The 11,057-nt window shown below is 37.4% G+C and overlaps 1 protein-coding gene across 1 annotated transcript in view; it reads left to right on the forward strand.

Annotated features, from left to right (window-relative positions):
- The window catches only part of PPAT (phosphoribosyl pyrophosphate amidotransferase), a 47,099-nt gene extending 36,556 nt beyond the window's left edge, over positions 1-10,543 (forward strand). Inside the window, exons 3-11 of the mRNA XM_071743481.1 lie at positions 355-561; positions 2,910-3,019; positions 3,132-3,277; positions 4,053-4,125; positions 5,629-5,780; positions 7,007-7,134; positions 7,449-7,670; positions 8,421-8,541; positions 9,936-10,543. Coding sequence (XP_071599582.1) covers positions 355-561; positions 2,910-3,019; positions 3,132-3,277; positions 4,053-4,125; positions 5,629-5,780; positions 7,007-7,134; positions 7,449-7,670; positions 8,421-8,541; positions 9,936-10,111 — 1,335 coding nt within the window. The 3' untranslated portion in view covers positions 10,112-10,543. The remainder of the gene's footprint in view (positions 1-354; positions 562-2,909; positions 3,020-3,131; positions 3,278-4,052; positions 4,126-5,628; positions 5,781-7,006; positions 7,135-7,448; positions 7,671-8,420; positions 8,542-9,935) is intronic.
- Positions 10,544-11,057: the final 514 nt, after the last annotated feature.

Here is an 11,057-nt window from a genome sequence, read left to right on the forward strand (position 1 = left end):
TGTCGGTCTTCTGGCAGTCATTTTTTTCTGTTTTTTTTTAAACAACATAAAAGTTTATTAGTGTTTTTCAGAAGATACATTTTTAGTAAGGGAATAGAGTGTTCCGTGAAAATCCTCAGCACAAAAATGCCTATGGCTTTATCTAAAAAAAAGAATAATGGGATCACCATGACACCTACTCAGCTTCATTCCTATGTCTTTCAGGTTATTTGCCTTTCTCTTAAATTTGTTTGCTTTAATGCTGTCCCAAAACAAGGACAAGGAGAAATTAGGAAGTTTCCAGGAAAACAAAATGAAACAACCTTTTTACCTTTTTTGTTTTGGTTTGTTTTGTTTTTTTTCTTTCTTCCAAAGGGAATGGGACTCATAAATCATGTCTTCAGTGCAGACAGCCTGAAGAAGTTGTATGTTTCAAACCTGGGTATTGGGCACACAAGGTACTCCACCTCGGGAATTTCGGAGCTGCAGAACTGCCAGCCTTTTGTTGTAGAGACTCTGCATGGGAAGATTGCTGTGGCACACAACGGGGAGCTAACAAATGCTGTACGACTCAGGAGGAAGGTGAGTACCTCCTTTGAGAGCCTCTGGCATCATTTCTTTCTGAGTACGAGGCAGCAATAAGCAATAAGTTTGTTATGACTTTTCCTTAATATCAGACTATTTTGGGTAGTCTGTCAGTGAAAGAGCACTGGCATCAAAAATGGATCCTTTCAGGGAAAAAAAATCTGGGGAGGCATTTGTAACTATCACAGGGGATAATTCACCAATCCTCTAGTGTTATGGTTCAAAGTAACTTATAATTATTGCATCTGTGAGAACAAAGTCCAAACACCAAGGGTTGGGTGCAAGCATAAATTTTTATTTGACATATAACAAAAGCAAAGTGATATAGCCCCATGAAGGTATTGCAAATATGTTGCTAGGCAAGAGAGAGAGGAAAGGAAAAGATACAAGGAAACGAGAGAGAGAGAAGGAGAGAGAGAGAGAGATGGGAGAGAAAAGAGTGAGCAAGCAAGTGAGCAAGAAAAGAATGTGGGATTTTGAGGAAGTCACCACCCTGGGTCCAGAGGTGTCCAGCAAAGGTTTCTGGACAGGTTTCAAGATGGTGTTCTGATTCTGGACAGGGCCCAATGCAGGATGGTGGTTGGTGAAGGACACCTACAAAATGGGAACCTCAGTGTTGCTTATATGCCCCCAAACTCCCCCTACTCCAGGCAAATGATTCACTGCTCCTTTGTTGGCCCAAGGAGAGGGTGAACTCATTTTTCCATCTTTCCTCTCCAGGAGAACTGTCATTAGCATGACTCAGTCAGAGGTGTCCCATTCAACTTGGAGACAGAACAGGAAAGGGGGCAAGAGAAAAAGAGAGAGAAAATCACCAGTCCTGGATCTAAGTGTTGAGCCAGCCAATGGGGGACGGTTGATGTTGACATTGACGTTGATGTTGACATTTACATTGATGTTGATATTGATGTTGATGTTGAAGTTGATGAGACTCCCCAAGCCCACCAATGCATATTTCATATTTCAGGCCTGTTTCAAATTTAGTGTGGTTGAGACAAATCAGACTGAACAACTGGAGCAGACCTCCACCCACTTCACTCTCCAGTCTTTATCAAACTCTAGGCCATACGCAGAGCCTATCTGTCTCCTTCCTCTCCAGCAATACCTTTGGAAATGCTAATGAGGATTTGGATTGGGGGGAAGCAGGTGGGGATGTTAGCAAAGGTGACTTCCTTCCTGCTCCCTGCAGAGCAGCCTAAGGGGGAGTTCCTCCATCCAGTCCCTCACTTCCAGGCTGACAGTCACATTCTTACTGAAAGAGTGAGAAAATTAACTCATCCATAACAAAAGGTAGCTTGGCTTGAAACTCTGCCCCTTTGTGATGGATGATAAAAGGAGCAAATCACATCCTTGGAGTTAGGAGAGGCATAATAAGGTGAGGTAATTGTAGTGTGAAATGTCTGGTTTGAAATACTGTCTGTACTGGCTTATAAAATTCAGCACAAACCAACAAGTGCCAGATTTTATAGTGTGTTTGGCCAGAAGGGTATGTGTTAAAGAACTAAATTAAAATTTAGCAGATGTTTCATTATGGAATCTTTTTTTGATGTGTTCCATGCAAAAGCAAGAGGACACACTCTTGCGTTGAAGCGAGGCAAATATATGGCATGCCCAAAGGAAGGTTGGCACAAATGTATGAATGGATGGCAGGAAAAACCAGTGCTGAGGAAAAGTAAATGAAGAGTGGAGAATCAAGAGTTACATGAGATGTAACATGATTTCTAAATATAAAAATAAGGAACTTTAATCTATACAGCATTGAATGGTTTGTAATCACTGGCTAGATGCACTGCAAATTCTCTTCTCCATTACAAGTAGAACAATTTGACTGACCAGGTGTAGCAAAATATAAGATGTGGGATTTCAGTTTTTTAACCCCACAATGCTTCTCTTCACACCTTTTTTTGTGGGTTTTTTTTTTGTTTCCATTGTTTTGTGCTCAAACCACCCTTCTGCATTGATATCTCCTTCTGTATCTGCTCTAAGAAATTTTGTATTTTTCCTTGTGTATTTTATGTCTCATCCCAGAGCAAACCAAAGCAAAAAGCTAACTAAATGGTGCAAACACTAGTTTATGTCCTGTCTATTGGTGGTAATAATTTTTTTTTGCATGTGAAGCAAAGGAATGAGATGCAAAGGGAGAAATGTAGCACCACGATGATTATAGCTCTTTTTACATATTTTGTTGGAAAAAAATTGGCATTAAGATGATCTGATCACCTGAAATACTGATATGTTTTAAAAAAATGTTTGTTCATTGCACAAAGGTGATGTTAAAGTCCAAGCGGTGTTAGGTGAGATTTTTTTTTAAAAGTTGGTAACACTTTTGTTTTGTGTTTTAAAAGCTTATGCGGCACGGTGTAGGACTGTCAACCAGTTCTGACAGTGAGCTGATCACCCAGCTGCTGGCTTTCACACCTCCTCTGGAAAATGATACAGCTGACTGGGTAGCAAGGTAAGGAGGTTTCAGAATCAAGAACAGCAATCTCATCTCAGCTAAAATTCAGCTGTAAATGCATATGGCTTTTGTGTGGCACATGATAACGTTCACCTCTGTCTCATTTCAGAATCAAAAATTTAATGAATGAAACTCCAACTTCATATTCATTGCTAATTATGCATAAAGACATAATCTATGCAGTACGTGATCCGTACGGGAATCGCCCACTCTGCATCGGTCGCCTTGTGCCTGTAGGGGACATGAATGGCAAAGGTAAACCACACATACATATTAATTTCTATATGTGTGCATATATTGTTTGTGTCTGAAATTACTGATATAAGTAGTTAAAGCTACACTTTGAGGCAAAAGTCAGTTTTGAAAATTCAAATTAAAAAAGGGGATAAGGAAAAAATAATTTCTAGGAAGTCTGCAAATATCTCTCCTGTTCCCAACAAAAGGGGATCCTAGTTGCCTGATAACAGTGTGAGAATCAGGTAACCCAACGGTAGTAGAATATTTATGAAAATTTAATAAACATCACCTAAACAGGAAACAAGGATGTACAGAATCACAGAAGGGTTGAGGTTGGGAGGGACCTCTGGAGGTTATCTGGTCCATCCATTACATCCATCGTAATCAAAAAGTTCTATCAACACATTTAGTATACAACAAGTAAGGAATTTCTTGTGTGAACAAAAGTAATAATGTATATCTAATGTCACAATACTAGAATTGGCATAGTTCAAAATAGTGCAGAGACAACAAAGACAGTTTTCTGAATTGTCTCTCTTCATTAACTGTGAACATGGTTCTCTTACTTCCACTTCTGCCTAGAACAGGTTTGCAATATTAATATTGGTTGCTTTGAGGTTTTTTCAATAATATTACAGAAACTTTGGAATGACATACCTTTCATTTAAAAATTATGACAGTCTTTAATGGTGCTCTAGGCAACCTAAAGCAGAGCGATCCAGATACTGTTCTAGAAATGCAATTGTAATGGTAACTAGAACTGTGGACTCTTAACTGAAATCTTTTCTTTCAGGAAAAGATAACAGTGAAACAGAAGGATGGGTAGTCTCTTCTGAATCCTGTAGCTTTTTGTCTATTGGTGCAGAGTAAGTGCCCTGATTCTCAATTTATCTGGAAGCTCTACTCCGGCAGCAATTAAACATTAAAATTCAAATTGCCAAATACTGTAATCTATAACAATGTGAAAGACATCAGGATTAGTTTGTTGAGCTGTTTGGAGGAGAGAGTTTGCCAGTCCCGTTTTTTGCCAGCTTATTTCCTTGAACAGATTAAAGTGAAAGAATTATGTGTTCAGAAAGTAACTGTAAGCATTACTTTACTGTTGTGAAGTGAATGCCTCTTACTTGTTCCAGTAAATATGGTTAATATAATTTTTTAATTTTAGCCTAATTTACAGCAGAATTGTTTATTACAAAATAGTTCTTCAGATACAGAAACATTACATTGGTAGCTCACAGGCTGGACTAAGCTGAGCTGTAGCAGATGCTGTCTGAGCAGCCAACCTCTGCCTGAAAAAGATGATGGGCACCTGAAACTATTTCCATATGTACAAACCCACATCAGTCAAAGCACATGATGACATTTGCATTACATGTCTGGCTGAGATACTCTGGAAAGAGGTCTCTTTGGAAGTTTGGAATGGAAGGCAATTGTGAACTAGAACATAATTAAATTAAGAGAGATTATAAGGAACTGTATTTAACTTCCTATTTAGGTATTATAAAAATGTGCCTGTGGGGACTAGACTGAGCCTAAATTTTCTGAAACATCTTTAAAATCTCCATTAAGAGAATCTCACCATGTAAGACCATCAGATGAAGCCTGTGGAGTTTTTTTTTTTAAAAAAACAAACCTGTCTGAAGTTCTGCTGTAAGCAGTGCTGCTGCCTGCTAATGTTGGTAAACAACAAGCAAATATGCACAAACTGACTCACTTCTGGTTTATATGTCCGGAATATTTCAGTGTTGTGTGATAGATTCAGATTGAAAGTGCCAGAAGGAGGCACTCACTGAAGGATCTAGAAATATGTTTAACAAGGTTAAACATTGTAACATAACAAAGCTAATACTATTCTATATTTCTGCAGATAGGAAAGTATGTACATTTCCAGTCTGTTTTACTTTATTCAGAGGTAGCTGCCTGTCACTGCCAGACAGATTTTTCTCATGATATTGTCTTGTGGTGCACGATTTTTTTAGCTACCATCTTTATTGTTGACTGGTTTTTTATATTATAGTGTTTATTAGATTTCATTAAAAAGTTCTTGAGTATTGATCTAGGACTAAATTATTAAAATACATCTAATCTGAATTAAGCCTGTACTAGACTGGGTACTTTACATCTCATATATAGGAAGAATCCTAGTACTAAGTATTAATTTAATCCTTTCAGTGACTAATTCAAACTGGTTTAGTAAGGGTCACTTGTCTTAGTGTCTTGGTCTTAAAATACCCTAGGTCAAATCCTAAGATAGGAGCAAACTGTTGCATTAGGATGTCCAAAAGCAGTTTTTCTTCCATTGAGTCTTGTTTCTATTTTGAAACTATAATTTCAGGACATTTCTAAATGTTACGTCTTTCTCTGTTAAGGTACTATCGTGAGGTCCTTCCTGGAGAGATTGTGAAAATATCCAGATATGATGTTCAGACACTGGATATTATCCCAAGGCCTGAAGGAGATCCATCAGCATTTTGCATCTTTGAATACGTTTATTTTGCAAGACCAGACAGTATTTTTGAAGGTAAGAAGATGTAACATACAAAGCTCCTCCCTAAATAGTGGAGGACATTATTGTTGAGAGCAATGACTATGGAAAGGATCTGGGATCATAGTAGGGTACCCACTGAATTTGAGTTTGTAGAGCAGGGCTGGAACAGAATGGTTTGGCACAGTTATTGAGGAGATAAAACTCAACAGGAGGAGCACGTAACATTACCTTCCTCTTCCTGGCTGTGCATATGGCCTCTGCCAGGCCTGCCTGTGTAGTCCTATGGAAAGGATGAAAAGAGCCACAAACATGATTATGATAGAGGAAATATCCCTTAAAAGTGAGAGACTTAAGAAAGGAACTTAATTAGTTCTTGCAGAGTTAGACTGATGAGTAGGATCTGCAAAACAACTTCCTCTTGGTATTGTCTTTGCAAGAAAGGGTTATTTCAATAAGTTGTTTTGGATATAACTTGTAAGTCTATGCATTATCTAAGTACTTGGGGCTGTTAGTCTAATCCTTTTGTTATTTCGGTGGAAGCCCCCAAAAATTATCTCAGTGACAAGATATTAGCCAGGAATCTCATACCTAACAAGCTCTTTTTTGCTTTCTATGGCCATGACATCTATTGTTCAAATACAGTTCCCTACCCTTATAAAGCCAGTTTCACTCCACATACCTTTTCTTTGTGATCGTCTAGACCTTCAGTATCTTCACTTCTTACATTCCTTAGTACTGCTGCTGTACCCTTTGCTGTGCCTCATCTCATCTCAGTACCTCCAGTTCCCTCCCATGTTGTGAATTTTTAGGACCTTTAAAGATTCTGAAGCCTCTTACATTCTTACTAAATTTGGGTTGAATTATGCCAACTGATTCAAAGTTAATAAGTGGGCAGACAGCAGGATTGCACAAGCTTTGTCTGCTAGAGAAAACAGCCTAAAAATAGAACATATGTGTTATAAACAGGCAGGTGTAATTTCTACTTCTTTCTTCCTGTAAATAGATTTTATAACATTCACAGAACCCTTAGTTACCTGATGAGGGCAAAATGTATTTTAATTCTCTGTGTAGTGATATGAGAATCTGGGAATAATACATTATGAAAGGAGATAAAATGACCTTATGTGAGCAACTGCTTGTTAGCTCTGGAGCATTTCTCACTGACTTCTGTGCCTGCAACTTGCCACAAAAAATCTGTGCAACAAACTGAGAGGAAAAATGAATTATGCAAACCAGGAAAACCTTCTTGCTGTTCTCAGGTCAGATGGTGTATTCAGTCAGGAAACGATGCGGGCAGCAGCTGGCTATTGAAGCACCTGTGGAAGCAGACCTGGTCAGCACCGTTCCAGAGTCTGCAACCCCAGCAGCTCTTGGTTATGCTCAGCAGGTATATGTTAAATTGTCATTTTTTCTCCCCAACCATATTTACATGGATCTGTTTTTTAATGGAGTATAATGGTATGGGTGGTTAGAGTTCTGTATTGATAGTTTTGCATCTTGATTACGCCCAGTACTCCTCTGTTGAGTGACCTGCACTTCTTTTTTCTATTGTTATTCCACTATATTAAGGTATTTCCAAGTTATTTTTGCTACTGTAAACTCATACTATAAGTCCTCACGTTGCTTAAAAATAAAAAAACAGTAACTGGGAATAACCAGTTCTATAGATACTAATTGTGTTTAACTGTCTCCTGTTTACAGTGTGGACTGCCCTATGTTGAAGTACTCTGTAAAAATCGATACGTAGGAAGAACATTTATCCAGCCAAACATGAGGCTACGGCAACTTGGGGTTGCAAAGAAGTTTGGTGTTCTGTCTGATAATTTTAAAGGCAAGAGGGTTGTTATCATTGATGATTCAATTGTGAGGGGCAATACAATTTCACCCATAATAAAACTACTGAGAGAATCAGGAGCCAGAGAGGTAAGTTTAATGTCTGTGTGGTGCAGATGTAAATAGAAGATGGATAGGAGGGAAAAGCACAGGGTTTTGTCTTCATTTGTACTATAAATTGTTTCCCCAATTAAAAGAACAAGTATGCAAAAAAACAATGGCTAATGCATGTTTATTGTGAAAACAGAAGTTTCTTCTGTATGATTTTCAGGTGAGTTAAGGGGCAAGGAACACCTATGAAGCACTAGCCAGCAAATAAGGAGAGAATGGAAAACAAATCAATTATGGTCAGAAAATCAAGTACCGATGTGGTATTTCTGATGCAAGTGTGACTTGTAGTGCTGCATTAGGTACAACCACAGAATGCAGTAAATAGCACATGTCTTAAATCACCAGAGCATAATTTTTTTAATTAAGATTTTTTAATTGAAATGAAGGCTACAAGTCACTTACTATCACAAAAAAGATCTGTATAAAGTTTGACTTTGTAAACTGAAACGTGCTTCAAGGATTGAACACCATAGAAAAAAAGGAAAATTAGTATGTAACCTTTTAATAACATTAGGAAATAATACTGGAAAAATAAATTCTAAAACTTTCAATCTCCTACTATGCTGGCATCTGAAAAAAACTTTTCTCTTTTAACCCTTCCATGACTTCTGTGCAGTGCTGTGTTATGTTCTTCATGATTATTTTGCAGAACTGGGTCTTTGCTATTGTGTTATTATCTGCTGATCTTCACCTTATAGCAGTCTGGTTTGAAACTATATTTTTATTCAGGTGCACATCCGTGTGGCTTCACCTCCCATAAGATTTCCTTGTTACATGGGAATAAACATCCCAACTAAAGAAGAACTCATTGCCAACAGACCTGAATTTCATGATCTTGCAAAATATATAGGTATGTGCAAGTACTTTTTTTCTTTTTTCTTCCTTTTTTCCTTTTTTTTTTTGAGAGTTTTCACCTGTAGGAACTTTATTGCCTATATCAAAATCAAACATAACACACTAAGGCAAAACTGAGTAAAAAATCATAAGGCTGATACATTAAATCTCTCCATTCTGAGTGCCCTAGCAGTCAAACCAATGACTGCATACTATTTTAATCAAGAATTGTATTTCTCAAAACTATTAGAAGCATTAGAATAGTTGCATAATCATAAGATTCAAATGAGGTGTGACAACATCATTTTCCAATATTTAGAGCTCCCTCTAGGAAAGTCTTTACAAGGAGCTACTGTAGGCAAAATACCAGGAAGAAAGAAAGTGGTGAAAATCTGTTCTATGATGAAAAGCTAATGTCGTTTTTCTTCCATGAGATATTGATAAAAATATGTTTAGAATTTGTAACACCCACTGATCTTTCTACAAATTTAAATTTATCTAAATAATTCTGTGTTATATATATTTCACTTTGAAAGAAATGACATTTGAAACTAATCAAAGAATGTTAAATAAATTCTCAGTTCTCTAATGAGTCATGTTTGCACCAGAGCAAAGGAAGAACCAAGAGCTTATGTTGCTTGGGATGTGGTAAATACCATGCACTGAATCAGGATATTGGCAACAGTGTGAAAGCTTGTGAGTGAGGAGATCTAATATATATATATATATGCATATATATGTGGCTTACTGGCCACAGAGTGTTTGTTTAAATTGTTCAAGAATATAGCAATTAGAAAAGTGTAAACTCAGAATTCCTGTGTTGAATACTCTTGTTGTCTAACATGATAATGAATTCTTCTACTCAAACTTATTGTGAAGCCATGTTGAAAAATTTCAAGCTTGTAGGATCTCATTTTTAAGTATTACTCACCTAACAATGAGGGCAAATAATAGAAAACTAATGAGGTGCTGAGAAGGCTGTCAGACTTCCCTACTACTAGAACATTTGCATGAGCTGCAGCCTGGATGACTCCCCCAAGCCCCTGTAAGGGTTTGTAGTCCTTTATGTGCTATTTCTGGAGCACCAGCCATGCACACATCTGCTTCCAGACACAACCTACAGAGTCACTCTTAGGAATTACTGGAATTTTAGGGAGTCTTCTTATACACTCTGGACTTTTTTTTCTATATTTGCAGTACGTGTGACATAATTTTTGTCAACTCAGAGCCTTATGTCTAGATTTCAGTGACACAAAAGAATTTGAGAGCAAGGCTTATTATGGTCTTTTGAAATCCATTCTCTTTAGGTAAGGGATACACCTCCACACAACAATGTGACTGCATCCCCAAAGAGCATTGCATCTGGTACAATACTGCAGCTTTAACTGGTGAATTCTTTATTTCCTCTAGGAGCAGACAGCGTGGTCTATCTTTCTGTGGAAGGGCTGGTATCATCTGTGCAAGAAAGCATCAAAGCAAGACAAGAGAATGAAAACAAGCTTAAAACCCAGAAATCACGTGCTGGAAAGATTGGTCACTGCATAGCATGTCTCACTGGAGAGTATCCTGTAGAGCTAGAATGGTGAATTTTTAGTGGGTGGACACCAGTTCATCTCTAATTGAATGTACTGTTTTCAAAGATGCCTCCTTGCTAATTGCCTTCTTACAGTTAGGTGATAATGGAAAGCTTGTTACAGATAACTGAACACTGTTACTAAAACACATCTTTACTGTAAAGACTTACAGAAAGTCTGATGTACTGATGAAAACGATGTAAGATTAAAATACAAAATCGTATAGTTTTGATGCACAGTTGTGCCTTCTATTTTTTCATAAAATACTATAAAAACCAAAGTTTTTTTAATTATGTAGCAGTCCCAGAGTTGTTTGTTTTGGTCTTACCCTGGAAGTGAGATATCCCTGTTAGATTTGTTCACAAAGTACCAGTCACCAACTGAGTGGTATTACTTCACATTATCCAAGACTTAATGCAAAAGTGTGTAAAGTTTGCTTTTCTTCTTATGAAAAACTCCAGATTCTGGAGACTATAACTGCTTCCTCAGCAGTTCTTGCTGAAGCTTTTTAAGAACATAAGTGCCTAACTTTTGCATAAATAGCTAAACATACTTTACTAGTGAAGCAAGCCCTTTGTAATTAAATTGTCCAGACTCCTTAAACAACTAGTATGTAATTTTAGAAATGGATAACTCAGGGAAATGCTCAGCCAAAAGCCCTCATTTTATACCTTCAAAATACTTTTTTTTTTTTTTGAAGTCCAGTGTAATTTCATTATCTTTGTGTGCTTTTAATGGTTGCCAGTAAGATGTGGAAGGAGGGAAATGCTTGGCACTGCCAATTTTTTTCTGACATCTTGTGTTCTCCAGGTAAGTCCAGTCAGTTTCTCAAGTCTGAGCTAATAATGCTCAGTGTGCTTTTCATATGTCAACAAACAAAGTGAACTGAAAAATAAAGTCACTTTTCATTCTTCACAGTAAATACAATGCATCAGCTGCAGATGGTGAGTCCTTTTGG

The sequence above is a fragment of the Heliangelus exortis genome, chromosome 4 (genome assembly GCF_036169615.1).
Source record: "Heliangelus exortis chromosome 4, bHelExo1.hap1, whole genome shotgun sequence".
Lineage (NCBI taxonomy): Eukaryota > Metazoa > Chordata > Aves > Apodiformes > Trochilidae > Heliangelus > Heliangelus exortis.